At 45.0% G+C, this 27,906-nt stretch overlaps 1 protein-coding gene across 1 annotated transcript in view; it reads right to left on the bottom strand.

The window, feature by feature from the left end:
• Positions 1-4,227: 4,227 nt before the first annotated feature.
• LOC147607390 (putative methyltransferase At2g41040, chloroplastic) overlaps positions 4,228-27,906 on the bottom strand; it is a 111,275-nt gene continuing 87,596 nt past the window's right edge. Inside the window, exons 5-8 of the mRNA XM_086790386.1 lie at positions 26,303-26,496; positions 5,002-5,113; positions 4,570-4,656; positions 4,228-4,478 (exon numbers count right to left, since the gene is read on the bottom strand). Of these exons, the coding sequence (XP_086646512.1) occupies positions 4,338-4,478; positions 4,570-4,656; positions 5,002-5,113; positions 26,303-26,496 (534 nt within the window). The 3' untranslated portion in view covers positions 4,228-4,337. The remainder of the gene's footprint in view (positions 4,479-4,569; positions 4,657-5,001; positions 5,114-26,302; positions 26,497-27,906) is intronic.

The raw sequence follows: 27,906 nt of genomic DNA on the forward strand, positions 1-27,906 counted from the left end.
TGACATTGATGAGGGTGGAGCATTGAACTTTATAGAAAATAGAAGCAAAGAACAAGAAAAAAAAAGGAAAAGTGAAGAAGCTCAAGGTGCCCAACTAGAAAAAATACAAGGGAGGAAGTAAGTCCAAGGCATACCTCCCATACATGGTAAACCCTAAGGAGAACCCAAATTGACTCCAAGGCATACCTCCCATACATGGTAAACCCTAAGGAGAACCCAAATTGAGTAGGCAAAGGGGAGCTAACCATCGGTGAACATTGAATGCTGTAAATTGTTGATCTTGTATGCATATTCACACGAGTTGAAGTGATAGGAATGTAGTTTTTGGTCTACTGCATCATCCCATGCCATGTGAACCCTTGTGATATCACCAAATTGCATGCCAAATTATGTACATGCTAGAGTTAAAGAAGATTGTTAATTGAACCTACCCATGTCATAATTGCATGTTTCTAACCGTCATGCAACAACCAATATGCTTCATGAATCTAGTGGATTCCAATTTACATTCCAACACTCTTCATGGGTACATTTTTTTTTGGCTTTATTTTAGCTCATGGATGCTTCCATCAATACCAAATGCATGTATGCCTCCGTATGAATCCAATGGATTTGTTTTTTCTAGATATTAGCTCATGTATGCTATCATTGGCGCTAAATGCTTGTTTGAAGCACCATATGCCCAAATGTTTTTGCTCCTTAAAGTAACTTTTATTGAAACTATGTGATTTTTGTGCCCAAAAGCTTGATTTTGGAGGAGTTTCGCAATCTTTCAAGACACAATGTTGTTGTGGGTTACAAGGCTAAGGATTTGGGACCAGTCCTATGAGTTGACCCCACTATCAAGAACCCTTCTTTTTTTTTGAAAGATAATATTTTAGTCCTCTCTCTCTCTCTCTCTCAACACATGGACGACAACATGGAGGCCTATATATTTCAGATGTGAAAGACTCTAAGTGGCTACTAAATTGAAAGCAAATTTTTCTTATTCAATACATTCCAAGAAGATTTGAAAAAGTAATGTAGGACATTGCACATCCATGAATGGATGGAGTACAAGATGAATTAAATATCACATGAAACCACAAAGAAAATTTGTAGAAGGATGTGAAAAAAATGAAATGCATCAACCTTTTCTTGGCAAATCACTAGGCTAAATAATGAAATATAGAATTTGCATGCAAGAGATACAAGGAATGTAAACAAAATTACACGAAACACAAGGACAAACAAGGCGTGCCAGAGTGAAGCTGATTGGGATAAAGCAACCATGTCCTATTTGCCAACCTTTTTGGACTCTACTGAGGTAGGTGAAAGCAAGGTAAGGTGGACCAATTACACAACTTTTTTGCATTCTAAAAAGCACCTTGGAAGTGGTCCACCTTACCTTGCTTTAAGAGTTAATGAGCGTTTCTAGTGCTTTGAAGGTATAAGAGATCCTAAAAGCACATTACCTTATGTGGATTTGTAGTATATCTTAAATCACCAAAAAAAGCAATGTAAAAGTATTGTCAAGGACAACTTTTGGGTCCACCTACCTTGCTTTCCCCTAGGTGAGTTTGTAGATCTCATCAACACACTTGATGGGAAGGGCTCCATTTTAGTGAAGACAGTAATCTCTACTCTATTCAATACGAATAGTGTTACCATTGCACACTGTAGTAGGGTTGCAAAGACACTTGGATACATTACATGTTTTTCTATAAGGAATAATTTGTGTGTTAACCTTGGAAAGACGAAGTCATGATCTTCCACACAAGTTGTGAGAGGCTCAAAAAGGCAGTTTTATCGTTGAATGATAGGAAGTGGAAGCATTGATGAAATATTCTCAAGCTTAAAAGTCTCGTAAAACTAACAACGGCGGCAAGATTAATGAGGGGGTATGCACCATGCTTGGAGAGACAATGCTTCCAAGAATAATTCTAATAACAAGTCCAACTAAAGCCTGCTCGCCCTCTTGGACTCACTAGTTAAACCAATAGCCATTCATGGAACACCATATTGGGTTGTAGACCTCACATCTTGTTAGGGTACTTTAATAGAGAGACTACAGGTCATGATGCTCTTGTGACTATGAACTCTCCATTCTAGGAGAGTTTGTAGTCTACCCTCTCCACATTGATTGACTAATTTTAGATAGCTACATATAGAGGGTACTCTAGTGTGTTAGAAGTAGACGGGGTAGATAACACCCATGGCTAACCCTATCCTCATCCATGCATCTTGAGTCACAAGGGATTGATAGTTGGTGGTATACTAGAGCACAAGGTCTCTCTATGGATGCATTTGCCACCATTTTAGTATCTTGGACACTTCCATGCATTATTGAGGCAAGAACTCAATAGAGATTTACATCCATAAAACATAGGTAAAGCTAGAGACACTCCTGTCAAGGATGAGCTTATACCGAGATCAATTTCTAATAGTGATGACACATGGGTTTATTCAAATGACATGTTATCTAAAGATTTATCACATGCACTAAGGATATTTATGGGCAAGATCCAAGTCTCTTTACATAGGCTCCAAATTGAGGTAGAAAGAGAGGGCCCAACCATATGTAAGAACAAAGAGCATGTCCACCCTAAAGCACATATGCCACACCGAGGGTAAAGGAACATTTTTAGCCTTGTGATGATCCAAAAAATTGTTTCCTTCGCAATCCACCAACAGATGATGTCTTGACACTACTTTAAAATCCTACCAAGCTTCGGCATATTATACTTATTGGTGCCTTCTGGACATACCTCACAACTTCATCTATTTTTATGTTTATCAAGCTTTGGCTTATTATGCCTACTAGTGCCTTCTCGACATATGTCACAACTTTATGTATTTTATTTTTATGTTTATCATTTGTATATGTTTTAAGCAATGCCTTATGTCACATATTGCCTCATCATTGGTCTCATGGATCCTTCCAATCCCCAAAAGACATTAACAAAACTCTCTCTCTCTCTCTCTCTCTCTCTCTCATCAAGACCCTTCACCACATGAAGATAGATCTAGGAGGTTGTTTGCCAACATGACATGCTCCCATTGCAAAGGCTTGACCCTCTTTTTGGCTTGAGATTGATACTGGTTGAGGACGGATGATCTTAGATAATGTATATACACATTGGTGTTTTTTCCATTATCTTTTCAATTCTTCCATGGCTCTGTATATCCATGGTAGCATTGTATATATATGGTCTCATAGATCCTAGACGTCTTCTGTAGACATTAATATAACTAACTTTCTTTCTCCTCCATTGTATACACAAGGCTTGCGTGGCACAAACCTTGTTTTGTTTCTTTTTTTGGCAACTAGTATCTTTCTTTTGCATGTTGTCTTGACATCCATGGATCATATGTAACACCTTAAATATTTTAATCTTGTAGACCCTTTAGAGTCCTCTGTAGACATTAATTAAATCTCTTTTTCTTTCTGTTTTCTTTTGCTCATGCATACACACTTTACGAACAGAACTTAATGTTTCTATTTATCAATTAAATATTCAGATTCAAATTGGGCTTATTACTCATCCTCTCCCTCTCATTTTAATTTATTGTATTTGAATGTTTCGTGACATTTGTCCTATTCTACTTTTCAAACACCCAGAAAATTAGCAAGAGTTACAACTCTTATTTCTTTTGTGACATTTGTCCAATTCTACTGTTCAAACACCTACAAAATTAGCGAGAGCTACAACTCTTTCTATTGTGCATTACGTTATTTGGCCTGCCTTGGTAAAAGGAAGGTGTAAGCAATGTATTGGAACTAAGATTTGAAGAAACTCCATAGATTTCTTGGAGCACATGTCCCTCTCCTTTTGCTACAAGGCAAATATCTTTCTTTTGCTTGTGAGCATTTTCTAAACCTAAGGTGCCACAATTCAAAGCTTCAGTCACAACCACTCGGGTTAAAGCTAGTTGGCTTTAAGCAAATAATAAAGAGTATTTACAGAAGCTTGAAGGCTTTCTTACAAACAAAGCCACATGCTTAGTACGAGTTATTGAATTAGTGACTCCTTGGTAGTCCCACAACCAACAATATTTGTGACTATTCTAATCTATTCTAATCTCATGTGAGATAGTCAAGTAAACAAAGCCACTAAATTTGCAAGGTCTCACAGAACTTAAGTCAAAGAACTTAAGTCAAATTAATCATCACTATTAATAATTTGATTCTCAAGAAAATTGTTTGATTTCCTTTTTTTTTTTCCTTTTTCAAGGAAAGTACCACAGATAAATAGACGACAATGTACAAAAACTACATGACAAACAAGACCCCAATTTACAAATATTGAGTGAGGGGAGAGCATATACACATCATTACATGAGGCTGCTACTTGAGCTTATAAAGGCTTCTGAGCACAGAACATGATGAACCCAAATCTTCGATTTCTTGACCAGTTCACAAGGCCGCAACTTTTGCAGAGCTCCTCCAACTCCCTCTCAGTCCATATCCCCGGTCCTCCATACGCTCGTCGTATCGCCTGCAAATCAGGTCACTTGATCAAGTTTGAGTCCCATTTGGCGCTAACCCCAATTGTTTGTAAAGAAAGAATGAATTGTGACTAAGCTCACCCGTCTTACAGGCCTAATCACCTCTGTCACATTTGTGGTGGCAACAAAGACACCACCAGGCTTAAGTATTCGGCTGATCTCAGCCACCTGGTGTCTCCAAACATAACAACACCTTCAGTGAATCTTTTGCATGTACTTAACACAGTATAAATCAGTTCTGACATATTAAGCACGAGATTATTTAGCTATAACATCATCATCCAGGACGGGCATGTACTAGTAAGATTGCCTTGTCCATGATAAAGCTGTAGCAACTATTTCTAGATTATGATTTCACCCATGCACACTTCTATCATCTGATGAAGTGCTACTGGGTACTTTTCTTTGATAAATATAAGCCACTAGATTGGAAGCAACCATGAATTCGACAAGCACTAGCAGCACCCTTACTCATAAGAAGCCCATGAAAGTAATCAAGCATAATCAACTCACCCCATTGGAGGGAGATGGCCAACAATGCAATGCAGCACCTGCATGAACAGCATCAATTGTCCCTGTGGCAAAGGGAAGCCGCCCAACATCTGCCCGTACTAGCACAAGATTTCTGTAATGAAAAAACAATGGATCTTTAAGAAAAATATATCCTAGACAAACTGCCAAGTTAAATAATAAAAATCAATCACAATATAAGCTGCAGTATGAGGAACATTCCTAAACAGCGCTCCTTATTCTAAATGACTAGCCAGTTTGAATCTAGTAGTTGTGATTCAAAAGTGTGACACTAGACACATATCCCTTGCCTATTCTCTCTTCCCTACATGAAGTTCTTCCCTGTCTGTTTTCAGCCCCATTCCAAGCTTTTAAAATGCAGATGGTGATACCTCACTCTACTCCATAGAGGGCAGGCGGAAGATGCATACATTGATCACTTAGAAATCTTTACTGGAAGCAGAGATCCTTCAAGAATCTGTAGTAAGGTCCCCAATCTCAAGAGCATCTGTGTTTAGCTTTCTAACTAAGTAACAGACAATAATCTGAAAAAGTGACTGTTTAAACTATGCACACTTCTCCATGTAACCTCTGATTGTCCCTTCCATTTGATCAAATACTTGTAATATACATTATTCCCAAACCATACAGTAAGCTGATCCAGAACCGCCCCAGGTTCCAAGAGAACATACCTAGTCATGTCCTTGAGATTCTCATCACCGTCATCCAAGACAGTTCTTTCAAACAACTGACTTGAAACATTGGACAAATCTTGAGTCCCGGAGGTAGTGCGAACCGATAGACCATTTCACTTATCTTCTTTGCAATCAAGTGGACCAAAACCCCTAAAAGACATTTTGTAATGTTTACTCATTCTCATAGTCTTTGAATCCTTTGGGACTTGAGAGGTAAACTCATGTAAGACTCTTGAAATTCTCCTCTCTTTGACACAAAATTGGACTCAATTTATGCTTTCTTGTGCAATTTTCAGCATATCTTGCGTGGGCTGCAGCCATGCGGGCAACTCTGACACCAAATGTACAGAGTAGAGAGGGAGAGTGAAAGTACACAAGTCAATGATGTGACACTTGCTTGATTAATTCAATGAAAGTACATGTACCTTTATAGGTTACAAAGATTGCCTCGGTGACATCATTGCTTATGTCAATCACACACAAATATCTAGATATTATTGATACCCTTCTAAGAGAGAGTTCACACATAGATACTCCCTCCCTCATAAGAGTGGCTTCACACAGGTAAGACCTTGATTCCCAACACCAACTCCTCCTTGGTGCTTGTCTACTCCAGTGGCCTTTGCAACAACAATCTTGCACATGCAGCAAGGTATCAAGTAATCATATCAGAGTCTCTTTGAGTTAAAATACCATGGAGGAGCTCATTGGTTCCCTTGGGTTCTCTGCCTTGGCCATCACACTAAAAAGGATTGTACCTAACATTACTGCAAGCCCATCACAAAGCATCTGTTCCTTGCAAGTAAACGTCTCACACTTGACCATCAAGTGTTGGAATCTTGGAAACGTCGACACAAGAAGATGACATCAAGCCTTTGGGATTGCCCGAAGGCTAAGCAGATTCGACAGCGGATTCTCTACATCTTCGCTATGGACAGGGCATCGATCAATTGGCGTACTGTCGCTTGGGCCACCGAGGCTAGAGTGGTCAGGGCTTATGAGGAGGATGGGGGAGGACTAGCCATTCAGGTCTCCCACCATCATATTGCAACAGTACCTGTCACAGCCCCACTGATAGGTGACTGGAGACCAGGCTCATGCCAGTGATGGGAGATTTGCAGTAGCATAGCAGCCTGGCACATCTGGCGTGCTAGATGCAGCGAGGCCATAGAGGGTACCCACACTCCGCTGGCTAAGACTATCAGGAGTATATGGCTCGATATCATTCACACTCTCCGTGGTCAGTGTGGGGGAAGCTGCAGGGAGGTTTTGACCGCATGGGAAGTGGCGGGAAGCCTCCTCCATAGGGCCATCACGGCACCGGCCACGCTCCCAGGGAGTCACCACTGATAGAGCAATCATCTTATGTCGTGCTCGTCGGCCACGCCCACGAGGATCCCGACCACGACATCCTCAACATCGCCAGATCAGAGCCATTATTGCTTGGCATCAGAGGCGCCTACCTCGCATCTACGACCTCTCCATTCCAGACCGCCCCATGGCGGAGATATTTGATCTGAGGAGAGGGAAACACTTCAACTGATCAGCATACATGGATCTACTTGATATGCATTTTCCAGTATTTCTACTTAGTATCATCTAGGAGTCTTACTTACAATTCTTAGAATGACAATCAGTTTATTGTACTTTTTAGTTTCATTTAGGTGTTCTCTTTGATGAGACACCAACTCCAGATGTACTCTCGGTTTTGCTCTCATAGGCCATTATGGCCTCTTAGAGACGTCAATATATCATTTTATTTCATTCTCTCTCTCTCTCTCTCTCTCTCTCTCATTGATGTATACCATTTTATACCCCTAGTATGGTACAGGATGGAGCTAGCTAGGTTGCATATCATGATTGTATACTCCATGTATATAGCTTTGCATTCTCCTAGTAGTAGAGCTCCATCCCCTCCCCCACTCATTGTACTTATTGCACACCCAAATTCAGCTTTTTAGTTCAATACTTTTTCATTTCGTTGGGATGACAGAGGATACCTCACACAGGTACACTGATTTGTCTCATAGGCCGAGTTCGGTCTTTTAGAAGACGTTAATAAAATCCTTCTTTCTTTCTTTTCTTCTTTCTCTCAAGATATCCTCGCCCGCCATCAAGCAACGTCATCCTCACAAAAGACTATCGACATCTCTAGCCTTCTTATATCACCCATGATGGACATCCTAGATGGACCCTTGCCTGGCATACAGGTTTGATTGACTATTTCTATTCAGCTCCCCCATATCCCATCACTTATTGTACCCTATACCTAGCATAGTAGGATCTAAATTTCTTATATTGCACTCAAATTCACTCCAATGGAGAGAGAATCAAAGAGGACCGCTTAGCTCCCCGGACCTTGGCCTGCGCCCCTCCGCCTCTGTGTGCCTATTTCACCCCCATCCTTCCTCCACTGCTGTTCGCCCCAGCCTCTGCCCGCCCTTCTTCCTCCCGTTGTTGTCTCCTGTTTGCGTTGATTCGCCTCCCGCCCTTCCTTCGCCTCATCCCTCTATGCAGCCCTTGTTGTGCTCCCCTTCCCCCGCCCAACTTCGCCTGTGTGTCCAGCCATCTTCCCCTCCCCCTTGCTTCCCTATCCTTTTTGCTTTTCCCTTTTCCACCCCCCCTTCCTTTCCTGCGCCTCCTTACCTGCCTCTTCCCCTTGGTTTGGATTGCTCCTCATCTGGGTTCAAGTCGGCCTTTTTCTTCGATTAGCATCATGGCTAATCATTCTCCCTCGGCCGAGCGAACCATTGTTTTTTCAATCACATCATTTTTCATCGCTTCAATATTATCCAATCGCATCATTTTCCATCTCATCACATCTTTCCTCATTTTACTCTCATCACATCTCATCCAATCGCATCATTTTCAATCTCATCACATCTTTCCTCATTTACCCTCATCACATCTCATCCACTCGCATCATATGTATACCCATTCTCATCCAATCGCATCATTTTCCATCTCATCCAATCGCATCATTTTCCATCTCATCACATCTTTCCTCATTTACCCTCATCACATCTCATCCACTCGCATCTACCCATCTCCACATCTCATCATATCACATTCATTCACATCTACCCCGATCCACATCACATCACATTACATTCATTCGCATCACATCTCATTCATTCACCTCCCAATTCACATCGCGGTCCTCTTCGCCGAAATCGAGAAAGACTCCAAAACGACCCTCATTGCCAGAATCTTTGGATCTCACCCTTCCCCTCTCCAGGCTCGGGATTGGGTTCTGGCAGCTCTGCCTTCCGACCTCGCTCCACACTTTCAAGATGTCAGGTTGCTTCTTGGAAGAGGTTTCGTCCAAGTGGATTTTGATTTTGAGGACAGCCTCAGAGGTTTTGAAGGGCAGCCCTTTGCCATTGGGCCCGAGGAAGGTTTTTTTTCTTCCCTACTCTAGCTATTTTGACCCTGTTGAGGAAGACTGAAACCGTTTCCCGATTACTCTTAGATTCCCAGGTCTTCCTCGCGCATATTGGCCTATGCTAGAGGCCATCGGGTCCGCCTTTGGGCTGGTTCTGCAAGTGCCCCCCCTCCACACCTTGCCGACATCTTCTGCCCGGGTGGTCATTGCCTCGGCGGATGCTATCCCCAGGGTCATGGTTCTTGCCAATGAAAGTGAGCTCTTTGAGGGCTATGTTTTGCTTCCGAGCCCTAGTGGTCCTTTGAAGCAACATATGGAGATTGCAGGTAAACCCGATAAGTGCCGGGTCTGTCACCAACAAGGTCACTTTGCTCGAGATTGCCCTCGGGCGGCTCGGGGTCGCAAGAGGCCTCGCAAGCGTGCTTCTCAGGTGCTACCTCCCTTGGATCCTTTCCGTCCTAGAGTCCGCCAGGTGTGGCGAGCTGTCTCTCACGCCTGCCCCCCTGGTGCGATTGATGGGAAGACCTCCTCGGATCTTGTACCTCAGATAGATGATGTTTTTGGGCAGAGGGATGTATCAGCTCATGCATCTTTGCAGGGAGATGATATATCACATCAGGATGATTTTGTTGAGTCCTCTCAACTTGGAGGGAGCGATATGCAAGATGTTCAGCGCAGTGGGGATCATGTATTGCAGGATTTTCAGCATGATGCCCCGCAGGCCCACAGGTTTCTCGTACATATGCAGGTACTGTGTGCAGGGCCTCGGACAAGGGCATGTCAGTGTACTTTGCCTCGTGGATTATCCCATCCTCCAGCAGTATGAGAGGCGAACTCAGGCTGCCCATCGTCTTCTTAGATTGGGGGTCAAACCCTCTTCTCTTCCATGAGAATCATCTCATGGAATGTTCAGGGCCTTGGAGGGCTTCCCACCCGTGGTAGGAAGTGCCTTCTAAAGGACCAGCTTCACCCTGTTGTTACAGGAGGGTCTATGGATATACTTTTGTTGTAGGAACACAAATTGGATAGATCTCAGTGTGGCAAAACTGGTAAGATGCTTTCTGGCCACACCTTCTGGTCCTTGGCTGTTGGGACTAGAGGGGGTGTTTGCATTTCAGTGGCAGCATCTATTATGCCTCATGTTATTGGGCACGGTGTTATCATCCCTGCTAGAGCGCAGTGGATATTGATCATGCATGAGGGTCAGAAATTGGGAATCTTGAATATCTATGCACCTAACGTGAGGGGTGAAAGGGTGGCCTTTTGGGACACCATTACAAATGTCATTCCCCAGGTTGATCATTGGATAGTGGGAGGAGACTTCAATATGGTTGAGCAACCTTCTGACAAGAAGGGTGGATGCGAAGGGGGTTTACACCCGTTGGAGCGAACCTCATGGGAGAGGTTCACGCTTTCTTTTTTTGGCAGGGATTGCTGGACTGAGGATGACTTCTAGAGAAGGCCAAACTCCTTATCTTTCTCTTGGCATAACTGCAGTAGCGGGGATGAGAGCATCTTTGCATGTCTGGACATATTTTATGTGGATGATTGGTCCCTAGACAGAGGAGGCACCATTGCTATTATGCCTGGCACCACCAAATCCGATCATTGCCCCGTCGTTTTGTGTCTTAGGGAGCCTAGGGCTTGCTCAGCCTCTCCCCGTGTCCGTATCCCTGACTCTCTTTATCTAGATGCTGACATCTCCCTTGAGATCAGAGAGATATGGAGATCTTGTGACGGTCCTGATCCTCGTCATAATATTGCGCTGGCTCTTGAGAGGACTAGCCATCATTATCATAGCGCTGCCTTGTCCAAGAAGAAAGAGGCTTTGGACAAGGAGAGAGCTATTAGGCGTAGGATTGCTGCTCTTCAGAGGGAACATGAAAAGCATCCACATGCGTCTTGGATTACAGACCTCTTGACCACAATTAGAGCAGAGCTGCAGTTGGCCATGGACAGGAGGGCTGAGTTCGCGTTTCATGCGAACGAGGCTTTTTGGACTCAGATGGGTGGCAGATGCAACAAAGAGTTTTTTTCAACACACAGGCCTTCCCATAACAGGGATTCTGTGAGATACTTGCAAGATTCACATGGTGAGGTTCAAATTGAGCCTGATAAGGTAAGGGGTATTGCTTCAGATTTTTATCGGTCTTTGTTGACTGCAAAGGTGCCCTCTCCTCTCCGAGAGATGTGACACGGCAGAAAGTTTGGGAGTGCATGCCCAGGCTCATTACAGATGCTATGTGTTCTTCCTTGGATGCCCCTTTCTCGAAGGATGAATTCCTTCACGCACTGCATGCTCTTTCCAGTGGTTCATGCCCAGGGGATGATGGTCTTTCTCCCGCCTTCTTTATTCTTTTTTGGGATCATATTGGAGATGCTATCACTGTTGCCCTTCAGGAAATGTGGCTGTCGGGTATGATGCCGCCATACCTCACGGAGGGGCTGATTCACCTTATCCCCAAGAGTGGGGACAAGACTGACATCAAGCAATGGAGGCCCATCACTCTCCTTGGATTTGCATATAAGATCTTAGCTAAAGCCTTGAGTATAAGGTTGCAGCCGATTCTGCAAAGGACTATCCATGATACACAGAATGGGTTCCTCCAAGGAAGGAGTATATTTGATAACATCTTTTCTTTCTGGGAAGCTGTTGAGTGGGCAAAGTCTAGTCAGTAGCCTCTTGCCATTCTTTTGCTTGATTTTGAAAAAGCTTATGACAGAGTGGATTGGGATTTTTTGGAGGGCACTATGGCACACATGGGGTTTTCCCAAAACTGGATCAGAGGGTGTCCTGCCTATACAGGGAGGCTCATAGCATTGTTTTAGCTTGTGGGGGGCACGACGAGCGTTTTTAGATTTCCCGTTTGGTGAGGCAGGGCTGTCCCTCCGCCCCTTTACTGTACCTCATTGTAGTTGAGGCTATGAGTAGGTTTCTTCGGGCTGCCCCTGGTGTTGTGGGTCTCAGGCTGCCTTTATGCACGGAGGAAGAGTTTTTGGACTCTGAGTTAGCAAATGATATGGCGTTGTTCCTTGAGGCTTCACATGCTTGTTTATGTGCTTTCCGGACAGCCTTGGAGGCCTTTTGTTTGGCAGCAAGAGCTACTATCAATTGGCATAAATCAGTTGGTTTTTGGATCAGTGATTCTCCTCTTGCAGATTGGGGTACAGATGTTGGTTTTACTTGGATTGAGAGAGGATGCTCTCCCAGATACCTTGGTTGTTAGGTGGGCATTAACATCTCCCTTGCACAACAGTTTGCTCCAATGCTCTTAAGCATTAAAAGCAAACTTCATCACTGGAGTAGGAGGAAGCTCGACTTGGCCTCTAGAGCTTTGGTGGTTAACCAAGTTTTGCTAGCCACGGCTTGGTTTATTGCATCGTGCTGGCTTTTTCATAAGGGCTGCATTGGCCAGCTTCGTCGCCTTATTCGGAACTTTCTTTGGTCAGGGCTTGATGGAAATGCACACACCAGGGCTAGAGTTGCTTGGGAAACCATTATCAGGCCTAAGCAGGAAGGGGGATTGAATATCATTGACCCTGAGGTGCAATGTAAGGCTTTGCTTTGTAAGCTTGTTGTTAGGGGCTTTCTTCCAGGCTTTGAGCCGTGGAAGGACTTTCTCATGCAGTAGATCACGAAGTGTATCCCTGTTCGCGGAGGTGACTGGACTCTCAGCTCACGCTTTATTTTTTTAGATGCAGTTCACCGCTCCCCTTCGTCCCCCCTGGTTAGGTCCCTCCTTCGGGCCTGGGACTGCCTACGGAGTTTTTTGGTACACATCCCACCGCGTTCAGCAGAGGAAGCTAACCGGCAACCCATTTTGTGGAATGATTTGATCTTAGATTTGCATGGTAGGCCTCTTGGGGCAGCTATGCATATTCTTTGGGCTGGCTGGGAGACCCTATGCCCCACAGTGCTGGCTTGGAAGAGGCTTCAGAGCCCCACAGAGGTGTAGAGATTGGATTTCACGCAGCATTTGAGAGGCTCTAGCCGGAAGATTGCACAGATTGATGCAGGCATTCATCTTGGTATGGCATAGTACTCACTTGGTTTTAGGCACATGGATTACAGATGGACCGGCTCCCTCCATTTCAGTGATTTTATACACTGAGGGCCCGTCTATACCCTCACACATTCATGAGCCTCACGCGCCCAAAGATGTCTCTGTGTGGACACTTTCGTCCCTTCTTAGTAGCTTCTCATGTTTCCCATGTTTCCCATTTTCCCATGTTACTCTTGATCTCTAGATCTATAGATCTTAGACTTTTTTCTATTACACACCACTGACATTTGTACTTCATCTGACCAGATTATTGTAACTTTTGGTCTCATAGGTTATTTTGGCCTTTCGAAGACGTTAATACAGATTTCATTTCATTTCATTTCTTTCCACCACCTCAAAGTGGGGACTGGTAGAGCTGAGCGCATTTTCATAGCCGGAAAGCTCGTACGGACACCCAGAGAGGAGAGGACTTGCTGACCATGCCACACAGAGGTTGAGACGGAGGAGCATTACATATGCTGCTGCCCAGTATACTATGAGATCCGCGGGAGGTTTCACTGTCTATTTCATGAGGGATTCGGTCCACTCTCCAGGATCATTGACTTCCAGGACCAGCGTTGCCTGGGCCTCTTCTTGCTTGAGCTCCGTAGACACAGGGACACCTTCTTGAGACACAGGCCCCAGCCACCCCGCCCCCTCCCTCGGCGGCAGCCAACTAGCACCAGTTTCTTCCGGACCCAGGAGGTGGAGGACACCGACATAGTGGATCTTGTGGACCCTCCATGAGCTGCTCTAGACCTACCTCGCCCGAGAGGAGTTACCTCGAACCGACGAGCCTTTGCACTCCAGCATGCCTGACGCCCTCGACCCCCTCGTCGGCCAAGATCACCTCATCAGCTCCAGATCCAGGACATGCTCCACCACCATCGAGCTACCTTTCCACGTGACATAGCTGAGGGAGACCTCTCGGCCATACTCGTCAACCCCATGCTTGACATTTTGGAGAGTGGTATACCATGTACTAGGAGTTGATGTTGCTCCCATGTTTTTATGTTCTTAGTATTCCATGACGAGTTTCCATGGACAGTTTTGTATCACCCCAGTGAGATAGCTATATTTATGTTTTCATTTTGTTTTATTTTCCATTCCATGATGAGATATGCCATGGACATTATTGTACCACTTTGGTCTCATAGGCCAATTGGGTCTTTAGTAGACGCTTAATATATCTTTCTTTCTTTCTCTCTCCCATGAGGATGTCAATCGGACTATCCGGTTTGACCTCCTTAGCCTCCACATACATAGCACATGGATTGCACCTTCGGAACTCCCACCAAAGATGCACTTCTAGAGAGATCATTTCCTTGCGCTCATAGAGGATGGCTTCATCCATCAGCCAGTATACTTGGGTATTCACATGTCACATGCCATGCGGATCATGATTCTCCAGCTACGGTTGCCTCTCACCATCTACGGGCGGAGACAAGGTGGACAGAGCACATATTTAGAGATGGAGAGCTCATACGGAGACCTCGGGAGGAGAGGATCTGCAAATTATGCCACATAGGGGTTGAGACAGAGGAGCATTATACTTGTCACTACCGAGTGTACTGTGAGATCCATGGGAGGTACCACTGTCTCTTCCGTGACGGTTTTGGCCCATTATCCAGGATCATGGACAGCCCGGACAAGCGTTGCCTAGCGCTCTAACTATTGGAGCTTCGCAGACACAGAGAGACTCCTAAGAGAGTGTCAGGCACAGCCACCACACCTCCTTCCTTGCAGCCAACCATCACCAGTTTCTTCCCAGCCTAGGGAGAGGATATCAGCATAGTAGCAATTGGCAACTTCCCGGTGCACATGCCCACAGACCTGCGTTTCTCTGGATAGGCAAGTGGAAAAAGAGCTGGAGCTCTCTCCCACTGCCTGCCTACATTCTCTGACTGCACCTCCTTTGGCTTCCCCATCTTCACTTCAATGCATCCCCCCTGGTTCCACCTCCGTCCCCTTCCTATTTGCTGCCCACCCTGTTCACAAATGTGCAGGCTTTTTGTGCACCAAACCTAGCCCCATCTTCCTGTGCTCCGTTCCACCCTCCTCCCTAGACCCCCTCCGCCTTCCTCTTCGGTGCCGCCCCCCTTCTGCTTCTCCTCTCCTTTGCCTCTGTGCCCCTTTTGAGTCCGCCGCCTCCTTCAGTTTGATGTTGTCCCTGACTGCCCCTTCAAGGATCCCATGTGGTCTTTCTATGTGTGCCGCTTGTCGCCTCTCTCTTCTCCCTCCATACAGGTGGTTTGCTTCCGGGTTGTTCCTCATCGGCAAGAGTAGGTGCTTCTAGTCTTCACCTTCAAGGACTCCATGGCAGCCGCTCTGTCATCCCCAGACGAGGCTCCCATCCCTTGCCTATTTTCAGAGGCAGACCTACAGCTCTTAGCTTCAACAGTTTCTTCCCTTGTGGCCTCTTCGTTGGTCTGCAAGATCATAGGGAGCCACCCTGTGTGCACACAAATCTGGGATTTTCTCCATGCAACTCTCATCGAGGCAAGCCCAGTAAAATCACCAATATTCATTTTCTTGGGCTTGGCTACTCTCGTGTGGAGTTTGATTCACCCGCAACGGCTGATCGTGTGATGTAGCAGAGCGCCGTCGGCGATTGGCAGCACTCAAGCATTCTTCGTGAGATGGCACCATGGTTTCGACCTTGCATCTGACCCCTTGGCACGTGTATCTGGCTTCCCCATGATGGTATGCTTACCCGGCCTCCAGAATATTACCCATTGATTTGATTGATTGAATGATTGATAGGGCAGGTTTTGGAGTCCCCGCAGACGGTGGCATCAGTGGCGGTTAGGACAGTGGGCATCCCGTCCGTCAGAGTTGTTGGAAATAAGTGCACACTAGGTGTACTATTTCTCTAGTCTACATTTGTCTAGTTTCAGTTTTGTCTTGAGTCTTGAGTGTGTGCCATGTGGCACCTCTACATTTATCCCATAAGCACTCTCGCTCATGGTCTTGTACTTGGCCCTATTTATTCAGGGGTCACATCAATGGAAAGTATCTCTCAGTTTTGCTTCATTCCTTTGCAGTCTTCCTCATGTTTTAGTTTAGTATGATACCATGCTAGATTTCTAACATGGTATCAGAGCCATGAAGATCCCTCTTCTCTCCCCTCAGTTTGTTGCAACCATAGCTGCGTCATCTCCATCTTCTCCTTTCAGTTTACCTCTCCCAGATATCCTCTACCTCTGCCCCAAAAATCTGCGCGCCATTTCCTGTTTCTGCCCACCGGCTGCTCCTGTTGGCCTCTACATCTGGCTGCACCTCTTCAGCTGCAGTTGCTCCTGCTCCTGCTCCTGCGCAATCTCTGCCCTGCCATATTTCTGTCGCCACGATTCAGCTCCAGCCTGCTGCAAATCTGCGCCATCTTCCCCTGGACCGCGCCCCCTTCTACGCCTCTGCCTCTTCATCTCCAGCAAGGCCTGCGCTGCATCTGCCCCGCCATCTCCTGCTGGAACTGCCCGCTTGTCTCCTCAGCCTCTGGCCGCTCCTGTCTGCCTCGCCATTCTCTCGTTGCTGCGTGTTCGTGGAGCTGCTGTCTATACCAGGCCGGGTGCTGCTGTTCAGTCAGTTGGTGCCTCATCATCTTCTCCTCCGGCCTCCACTCCAACTTCCATGTCTCCATCTTCTACTCCAGCAACCTCTACAGCAGCAGCTCAAGGCACTCTCCATCTAAGAAGTATTTTCAGTCTACTCTCTATTTCTTGAAAAATCAAAAATCTCAATTCTGAATTTCATTTACTTCTCTATCTTGTACGGGATTAGACACTGCCAAATATGGTAAGACCTTCCCATCTCTCTCATAATTGTCTATGCTTTCATGCTATCTACCACCATTGATCACCAATGATGTAGATCATGGGGTAATGTCATGACTATTTGTCTACATGGACTTATCTTTGTCCCTATCCAAGAGGCACCCCTGCATTACTCACTTTAGCAGGAGGATTGCCCTTGAGGAGGGATTTTCAGTCAAGGTCCATCTCTCTATCTATCTACAATCAGTCAGTCTCTCTGTCTATGTGTCTATCTTGTGTGATCTTACAGTCACATGTATCTGACACTCTGTCTATCTGTCTATATGCCTCTCTTTTGTGGATTAGCTATCTACATTCTCTTGGCATTTTCTGTCTATGTCCCCATTTATCTTCTATCTGTCAGACTCTCTCATGTCTATCTGACAGTGTCTCTCTCTGTGGGACCACTCTACTAGCTGATTGTCTCTCTCTCTGTCTATCTATGATCCACTCTTGTACCTACCCTTGTGGACCCATATGAGGATATCACTTGAGGAGGGGTGTCTCAGGATCTTTGTCTGTCATGTCTTATGTCTTGTCTCTCAGTCTATAGGTCTTTATGTCTGTCTTCTAGTCTTGTCTTTCTGTCTTCCTCCTAGTGTCCACTTAAGGAGGGTGTTGGAAATAAGTGCACACTAGGTGTACTATTTCTCTAGTCTACATTTGTCTAGTTTCAGTTTTGTCTTGAGTCTTGAGTGTGTGCCATGTGGCACCTCTACATTTATCCCATAAGCACTCTCGCTCATGGTCTTGTACTTGGCCCTATTTATTCAGGGGTCACATCAATGGAAAGTATCTCTCAGTTTTGCTTCATTCCTTTGTAGTCTTCCTCATGTTTTAGTTTAGTATGATACCATGCTAGATTTCTAACAAGAGTCTGCATTGCTTCCCAGGAGGAACTCCTGTAGGTTATTGCGTTCTCAAGCCTCCAAGGCGACCTGATTCTCAGCGGGTAGAGTACGCCAATCTCCCACGCCAGTGCTTCATCTACATGTGGATGGGCCACCTTGCTCGGTCTTGCCCTCAATGACAGGCCCATAGAGGTTGCTCCCCCCCACACCCACCCTCCCGGGTCAAAAAAGATGAACCCTCACCATGCATGGCTAGCCTAACCCTAATTTCTATATTTAACAACAGTAATCTTATGGTGGGTGCAACCTAATTAACAACATAAAAGATTATGCTAACTAAGCTTAAGACTCGGGCACAATTAGGTTACAAGATTGAGACTTGTACTCATAAAGAGGCTTGAGAGCTTACTTTATATTTCATTGCTTGAAATGATGCCCTTTTATATGAGGAGGTACACTCTTGTGCTTGTACATTTATGTGGGATAAGTCTCCACTCTTCTCTCTAGCTCACATGTCACCTCAAATCTCAACACCTCCCCTTGATGGTCTCCCCTCTCCCTTGATAGAGACTTGACCTATCTTTGAGATCTAGAGATCTCTTCTAAGAGTAGGGTTACAAATTTTGGCTATTTCTTCTACCTTGGCTACATCATCGGTGCCAGAGGGTAGGACATACAATGTTTTTAGAAAAGATGTTTGGAGCTAGAGGCATCATTTTCTACCACAAAGTGACCATCTTCCACATAGTTGTTTTCTTGATTCTGTTTGGAGTAGCAATGTTCTTCCAAGTGCCCAATCCTTCCGCAAGCACTACAAATTCTCTTTTGTTTATTTTTGAAACGACAATTTGCAAAGATGTGACCAAGCTTGCCACAGTGATTACATCTGACAGGTTTTCCTTTTCTTGCATACAAAGCATTTTGATTGATTCCTTGAGTGACATTTAATGTGTTTTTCAGTTTAGACTCGTGCTCAAGTAGTGAAGATTCAACTTCAATATTAGAGTTTTATCAACATTTTTGAGTGTGGACGGGTTTTGTCAACAGTGTTGAGGAGAAGTGCAACCGCTTCATCTTCTTCAATCTTCTTGTTGCTTGAGTGCCTTCTTGTTGATGTGAGCCGCCATTGTGTTAGCTTTTTCTTTGTCCAATCTGATCTTTTATCCCTGCAAAGTGATGTATGACTTCATCTCCCAAACTCTGAGCTATTATGCCAAGCGCTTTATGATTGTGATGTACTATCACTATCTTCACTAGGTTCAATTGGATCCCATAACCCTTTTCTTATGAATGTGTACATGGTTTTTATTTACCAAGTATAAAAATTATCCCCATTAAACTTATTTTGCTCTAATGTGAGTTTCTCCATCATGTATGGCGAGGGGGTCTTACCGATCCTATCGCCGGTATCTATCCCTTTTTACAATATACAATGAGAAGTTCGGGAAGGTCTTTGCACGTGATAATGATTCATGGCCAGTGTCTAGTCTTGGTACAAGATTGCTGATGTAAAGAATCTCTTCAATTGAATAATGTAAGTGGATGCGATGAATTTGATGCAAGAGATGATTTCCCACAGTGGATTTACACGCTAATTTTCTAATTTTGAATTTCAATTAGCCCAATTGTTGCAAATACTACACTAATGATGGTAATTTGTTCTAAATTAGAGTGATTAGTGATAGCAAATTTTGGAGGCTAAAATTGAGCTTATGGATGTAAGATTTAAAGGGGCTTTTGTGATGGGCTTGAAGAGAACTTCCACGAGCTTGAAATCAAGCACAAGAACCCGCTGATTTGTAGCGAAAAACGGTGCATATCACGATTTTTATGCAATTGGTTTTTCGGCATTTTCTCCTTGGCAAGTGGATAAAACCCAACAAGATTCAAGTTGCAAGGGGCTAGTACTATGCTCTAGCCATAGCTAAGAGCTTATACACCAATTTGGTGTGTAGATGGAGAACTAGCAAAAAAGCCAGAACTGACGAATGCGCTGATTTCGGTTCGTTTAGAGTGAATTAGGTCAATTCCTCTTGGTTGTGGGTTAGCCTAGGGATGAGAAACAATCCTTTAAAATATTTTGACTAATGGATGGGAGAAAGAGCAATGGCAAGCATTTGAAATTTGGACCACAAATAGAAGAATTGGATAAGATTGAGGTTAGTGGATAATTAGATGATTAGTGAAGTAATTAGACTAATGTGAGCTAAGGCTAAGCTAATGGAGAGGGGTGGCTTTGATACCATGTCAAAAAAGATAAACCCTCACCATGCATGGCTAGCTTCACCCTAATTTTTGTGATTAACAACACTAATCTTATGGTGGGTGCAATCTAATTAACAACATAATGATGATGAAAAGATTATGCTAACTAAGCTTAAGACTCAAGCACAATTAGGTTACAAGATTGAGACTTGTACTCATAAAGAGGCTTGAGAGCTTGCCTCATATTTCATTGCTTGAAATGGCCCCCTTTTATATGACGAGGTACACTCTTGTGCTTGTACATCAATGTGGGATAAGTCTCCACTCTTCTCTCTAGCTCACATGTCACCTCAAATCTCAACACTCCCAACCTCCACCCGACGACTCAATAGGTGAGAGCAGGGGAATCAAGACCGGAGGTTAGGATGGAAGTTCTTGATTGCTAACCACTGCAGCACAGCTTTCCTCCCAACCTTAGTAGGAGGAGGGCACTAGCAATTTTGGCAGGTAGTCTGCCGCCTGCCTCCCCAAGAGTGCTACTGGTGAGATCACCATGCAGGTGCCCCCCGCCCCGAGGTAACGGTGCCCACTGGCAACTGTTATGAGCATTTAATTCCTAATGAGGAGATGGACGACGTGGTGACTCCCCATGCCGCCTTGGAGATTCCTACAGGTCTTGGTTCTTCCTCAAGGTTCCAGAGCTGGTGTCCCCCCCCCCTTACAGTGGTTCTTCCCCCCTCCTCTCCCCCTTTGTTTCTTCCCCCCCTCCCTCAGCCTCTGCTATCCTGCAGGAACATCACCTTCCGGTAGGGCGTACCCGCAAATGCGGGGAGATTTTGCATCCACGCAGCAATATCTTTTGGTCCCCTGAGGGGAACCGGGGAGGGGTGTGCATTTCAGTCAGTGAGCAGTTGCTTCCATCGGTGCTAGATTCAAGCATCATTGTTCACGGGAAGGCACAATGGATTATAGTCAACGTTGAGGTGGACGGGGTGGGTTTCCTCAACATTTATGCCCCCAACAAGGTGGCGGGGCAGACTGAGTTTTGGGCCCAGGTTTGACAGGCGCCTCTCCCTAAGCAGATTTCTCATGCACGGGTGGAGATTTTAACATGGTGGGGGACCCAAAGCACAAGCAGGGAGAAGACTTGGATACGATCATAGGGAGTGAGTACATGGCCTGGAAGGAGCTGGTCCTCTCCCTGAGAGGACATGATCCTTGGCAATTACTAGAGTTTGGCTGAACCCTGAGAAGCATTCGCTTCTCCAGATCAGACTAGAGGATGTAGGGACCTAACCTCTCAAGCACTGATAGATTTTATGTGGATGAGTGGGCTTGCAGCAGAGGTTCTTTGTGGTTAGAATTCTCGCAGTAAGATGGTTTCATGGCCGCCTTCAATGAGATCATGGCCTCGGGTCACATGCCAGAGAGACTGTCTGAGGGGCTGATTTACTTGATTCCGAGTGAGGGTGGCTACCATTTGGAGATTCGGTAGTGGCGCTCCATCACCCTCTTAGGGAACGCTTACAAAATCCTCGCCAAAGTTATCAGCCGTCGCCTGCAGCCTCGTCACCCCGACTTGATCCATGGAACCCAAACCGGCTTCATCCAGGATAGGAGCATCCTGGATAACATCTCCACCTTTTTGGGAGGCTACAGTTGCAGCCAGACTTCACAGGGAGGACATGCCAGTCCTCCTCCTGGATTTTGAGAAGGCCTATGAGAGGGTCAATTGGGATTTTCCAGAGGGCACCACGCTTAGGATGCTATTTGCAGCTGGATGGATTAGAGGAGTCTCTGCCCTATATTCGGCAGCTCACAATCAGGTCCTCATCCAGGGGGCCTCGGGGGGACAGGTTTCCGATCTCCAGATTAATCAGACAGGGATGCCCCCTAGCTCCCTTCCTCTTGCTCTTCATGGTGGAGGCAACGAGCAGCTTTCTCTGCCCTATATTCGGCAGCTCACAGTCATGTCCTCATCCAGGGGGCCTCGGAGGACAGGTTTCACACAGGGATGCCCCCTAGCCCCCATCCTCTTCCTCTTCATGGCAGAGGTGATGAGTAGCTTTCTCTCTACGCACAGGAGACAGGACTCCTGGGTCTCCACCTCCCCGTTAGATCCCAGAAGGAGCTACTTGACTCCGAGTTTGTAGACCACACAGCCGCCTACCTCTCGGGAGAGAAGGGGAACCTGCAGAGATGTGCCCTAACCATCGAGACCTTTTGCTTAGCCTCCAGAGCTCCAATCAACTGGCACAAGTTGTGTGGTTTCTGGGTAGGATCTTCACCCACCCCGGCTTGGTGTCCGGTTAAGTCATTTCAGTGGATCCCCAGGGGCACCCCAATCAGATACCTCGGGTGTCAAGTAGGGATTGACATTGTCAAGGCAGCCAATATAGCAAAAACGCAGCTCCCTTCAGTGCAGCAAAACGAATATCAGGGGTGGTCTGTAGGGAAGAAAAATGCACCCAAAAGGGGTGCTCAAATCAGGTACATTCAGGGTGGCCCATAGCAGCCTTGAACGCAGCTAGCAGGGCAGTCCTCTTGGGTAGCCTTTAACACAGCCAACAGGGCAGTCCAAGTGCAGGCACATTGCTAAGGTAAAACCCTAAGTTTCAGCAGCCATCCCTCATTCACAATAGCATTTATGCAAAAAATGCACATCATCTTAGCCTGTAGGAGAAAAACTCTCCGCATAAGGGGGTCATCTAAGGCCCAAATCAGAAATATGGGGAGCAGCAAGGGAAGTTTTGGGATAGAAAAGTTCAATGGCATCAACTTCTCAACGTAGCAGAGAAAGCTTCGTCTTTATCTGATGAGGGACAGTTTATGGTCCATGGTCAGGGCACCGACAAGAAACCAGGCAACAGCAAAGGAGCTGAGAAGACTCAAGTCTAGCAAGACCAAAATGACAGTTTATGGTCCATGGTCAAGGGCACCGACAAGAAACCAGGCAACAGCAAAGGAGCTGAGAAGACTCAAGTCTAGCAAGACCAAAATGACAAGCCATCGCTCTCATCCGGCTTGCATTGTCCAACCATCTTGTTCACCATGTGGACCTAAACAAGAGTGGTATGGGACAAATTGCAAACATTGCTTAGCAACAAGATAAGTAACTCTTAAGGTTTTTTTTGAAGCAAAAATTGTTTGGTCTAAAAATGAGTGAAGAAGAGACCTTGGGAGAGAACTTGCGTGAACTTGGCTCCATTTTGCAACAACTCTTAAGCCTCGGAGTGAATGTTGAAGAAGATGATAAGAAGGTTAGACAATCAGGTGTAATTACTGCACGAAGCTTGGTCACATGGAAGAAAGATGCTTCAAGAAGAAGGTAAAGGAACAAGAAAAAGAGCATGCCAACCTAGTAACTGAAGCAGAAGAAGATCTTGAACCAGAAGACAAGGCATTTACAGTGATCATCAATGAAGAATATTTCTCTTACTGAGAAAGATTATGATTGCACGTTCTAATTCCTATTAATATGTTTTGAGTCAAGGGTTCTATGTCGTCCGAGAAGTCCCCCAAAATCTGGATTAAATATTTTTTGTGTTTCCTTTTGTAATGCTACATCATTCCCTCTTTACCCCTGCTTACAGCAAGGTGGAGTTGTTTTGATGGACAGATGAAGGCTGTCATCTAGTGGTCAAGCTCTTATAACACGCTTGACAAGAGAGTTCGGGTGTTGGCATCATTGTGTTCTTTTGTATCACATGATTGCAATTTAGAGTCCATATCACTATGACTAATGAAGGTTTGTCAAGCATCACCTCCATCACTTTGAAGAGGAATTTGTTGGGTATTTCGGAGTTAGTTGGTGTGAACAACTCTTATTTAGTTTTGTTCAAAAGATAAGGCTTAATGCCTATAAAAGTATGTACTTGGGTGGTTCTAATAACATGGAGAATCGTTGCTCCATCCTCGCACCACGAACACTAACAATCACATCAACATACATCTGCCATACATGTGCATATCCCAAAATCTCTGTAGGTACTTCAAATCAACCACTGTGCATGACAAGCTGTGCGAAAGATGCAAGGAAACACTACACAACTAAAAATGGTCACTATTGACGCTTCTGTAGAGTGTTTGCAAAAACCTTGCAGGGCCGAAACGAGGTTTGAAATGACTCTAGATGGCCAAAATAACGATTGTAAGGCCCTTTGGGGTATGAAAACAATATACATTGTGCTTTTGCTTCACCGAAGAGGGCTCCCCAAGGTATGAGAGTATCCCCTCTTGCTGTCCCTACTACCATTGTCCTTGACTGGCAGCTGAATCAAAGGGAAAGAGATGGAGTTGCCCTTACTCGTGTACCACTCCTCACTCGCTGCGCTTAGCCTTACTAAGCACACTTCTCGACACCCCTAGCTACACATCTGCCTACTGATTATATGGCTAGTCCACTTCTTGCAACTTAGGTAAGTGGCACGCCGTTGTCTACACCATGTCTTTCTAGCTACAAGCTACCCATAGCCTATGTGCAGTAAGTGTAGTAATTGGGCAAAGACAGCCTTGATTGCTCTCTTAACATGCACGCCACAAATGGAGTAGGGATTCTCATTATGCCGTCTCGCGAGCTCTTAAGAGCCATGATCTGGCCCTACACACACTCTACGTCTTGATGACTTTGGGTACTATGGGATGTCACATGCATCCGAAACATTGTTTCCACTAACTAAGAATCTGTTTTTTAAAGAATTCTAAAACTTATGAGCTCTTGGAGGTTGTTCCCACAAGGACTAGGGTGGGTTGCTAGAGAGGAACTGGCTATGGCTTTAATAGGATGTTCTCACTATTGTGTTGCATAGCTATTGTGGCTCTTGTTTTACCCATGCTAGAATGTATACCTAGCTATAGCTGGTGAACCATAGTGTGAACCCGAGTATATGAGCTAGCGCTATAACTATATCATAACTCTAGTGGCTATCATACAGCTTGTAAACCACTGGTGGCATATCAACCATAATCTCACCAACCATGCCATTGGCATAAGCGCAGAGGTGTCATCCTGGCGTACCATCTATATCCGCTGTAGTTGAGCTAGTGTAGCAATAGTATTTCATTGCTAGGCTACAAGTCCAAGATGGGGATTTTGCAATGTTAGTAGAAAAGCACACAACAACAAAAGAAATTCCCATGGCACCTATTGTTCCTTGAAATCTGATACCAGTGTGAAGTCCCTAATCTACAAGATCATGTGTGGTTAGCTTTTTAACTAAGGAACATGAGAATCTAGCTGATCGCCCAACCGTAGAGCTCCTGATTACCACTCCTCAGCTGAAGATCTACAATTGTCTAGAGATATGGCTCACACGTGCAGTAATACCATTAGAACACACACCTGAGGTGTTGTAGCATGGAGTCTTGTTAGGTTACATGCTAAGACAAAGGCCCTTAGATCCATACCACCAACAGGGGGTAAGATTAGGCTAGATAAAGACCTTGCGGTTTCCACGCGAGGACAAGATGTCTCTTGAATATCTCCTTCAACCCTCAATGTAACCCTCAATGTGGCCCGATATAGGAATAACGGTCTACAGTTGCATGTAGCTTATTTGGCAATGTGCCAAAGCTACCTAAGCCATTTACTCGAGCCATATAGTGTTTTTCTAGAGAAGGTGGAGCTCAGGTAGAAGCCATTCTCTTTTAGCTAATATCACATGGTGGAATGTATGCCAATTAGTGGAGAACAAGCACAAGTGCATCCTCCAACTGTCTCACATGCACTACACCATTGGAAATCACTGAGCTTCACATTTGAGGGTTTATACCATTGGAATGCATTAGGGAAGGCCTTACTATATCAGCTATGATTCACAATCTGAGATAGTTTATGAGGTTGCCTTAGCAAATGGTGCTCTCTTCGCTACCCATGGGATGCCATAAACGCCTTTGGTGCATGTTTCCCAATTTCCTTTTACACATCATGTAATGGTTGACTTAATACTCAAGATTATTGAAATCTTGGATTTTAAAAGCAAGTTGCAGTGAGGCCATGGCAGGTACTCACATATTTTATATGTAGTTAATATCCATCATTGGTCTGATTCCACCACAATACTCTTTCTGCTATCTAGAGTATGACTCAGGGTCCCTCCAAGTCACTAGAGGCTAGACAGAGTGATTTTAAAAGCATTTAGAATAATAACCCTTTTATATCATTTCCTGCTACAAGGGTTAGATGTCATTCTTCAATATCGGAAAAAATGAAAATTAAAGGAGAGCAAAAGACTTACAATTTCCTGCTACAAGGGTTAGATGCCTTTCTTCAATATCGGAAAAAATGAAAATTAAAGGAGAGCAAAAGACTTACAATTTCTTCAAGAATGGATCTTGTCGTATGAAAACCTGAAACTGTTCTAGCATACTCTCTGAAAAGTCCACACCGATCACCGATGAATAAAGACCACTTTTTATAAATCCCCTCGTGGACACTCCACTACCACAGCTTACATCAACTAGCACACCACCGGCTGCTGGATCTAAGTATTTGTTCGCCAACTTCAACTGTGAAAATGCAAGTATATTGACCATTAGATGATCAAGCTCATGAGCATTATGATTTCAAGTTAGTGTCGACCTAAACGTATGGACTACAGACGAGTTGTGCCGGCATGGGTGTGGTAACCTGTACGCCTCCATAATATAGGAGTGGGGAAAAAGACACACTGGGTCCCCTATTGCCGAGTGATGAGACACTCAACTCTAGACAGGAAAGGCCGGGGCTTGAAATGCATTAAAGAGATGCCCTCTTTTCCTATCTCCACATGGACTGCACAAACTCAGCAGGTAGAGCTGTGGACTCCTCAATGGTCTCCTGACAACAGTCCCTCTAAACGCTGCTATGCCACTGATCATTTCCCAAGGGGATCCATGTGGTAAAGCAGTAGTCCACTGAGTTGGCCACTGTGACTGTTGTCGCCTGGCAGGGCAAGTGAAGAGCCAATGTTGTGCAGACTTCACATAGTGGAGGCACGGCTAATCTTCATTACCTTGGCAGTAAAATCCAAGGTGATAAACTGATTTCTCTTGATGAAGAGGTACAGGATCCTCCTCTGAACCTGCTGCGCAAAAGGGCAGTCCCATTTAGAACAGACATTGCGCTGGGACTCCACCACATTGACAACGACCTGCCGGTTGACCCATAGTGGCCAGCCATGCCCCTAATGCAAGACCTTGCAATGAGCAAGGATACCTTGCAATGGTGGAAGCTGATCTAAAGGATGATGCCTGCTTGGTGGATCTGGATTGTGCATCTGAGGCAGTCCGAGTATGGAGAGGAGAAACTGGGTGGGTTTGGCAAGCTATGGGGTCTTGCAAGCACCATTGCCCTAGGTCCTATTAAAAACAAGCCATGATCCTGTTCTCCCAAATCCAAAGGCACCAAGAAGAGTCCTCTGCTACCTTTAGGGGGAAAGATGGATCTGTGAGGTGTGGCCATGAAGGCCAATAATGTGAACCCACTGAAGGGGGATCTAAGGTCCTCAGTAGTAGGATCAAACGGTCTTCGTGTCCAATCCAAAGGACCAGCCGGAAGGAAGGTCTTCCCAAAGGCCAAGGACCCAAAGAAAGAAAGATATATTAAGCGTCTACTAAAGACCCAATGGGCCTATGAGACCAAAGTGATACAATAATGTCCGTGGCACATCTCATGGAAAATAAAACAGAAAGAAAACATAAACATAGCTATCTCACTGGGGTGATACAAAACTGTCCATGGAAACTCATCATGGAATACTAAGAACATAACAACATGGGAGCGACATCAGCTCCGAGTAGATGGTATACCACTCTCCAAAATATCAAGCATGGGGCTGATGAGTATGGCCGAGAGGTCTCCCTCAGCTATGTCACGTAAACATACCCTCTGGAGAGAGGGCGGCCAGAATACGCAGCATCCGCAGCCAAATCTGCTAT

The sequence above is a fragment of the Cibotium barometz genome, chromosome 55, assembly GCF_041138505.1.
Source record: "Cibotium barometz isolate CiBa-2024 chromosome 55, ASM4113850v1, whole genome shotgun sequence".
Lineage (NCBI taxonomy): Eukaryota > Viridiplantae > Streptophyta > Polypodiopsida > Cyatheales > Cibotiaceae > Cibotium > Cibotium barometz.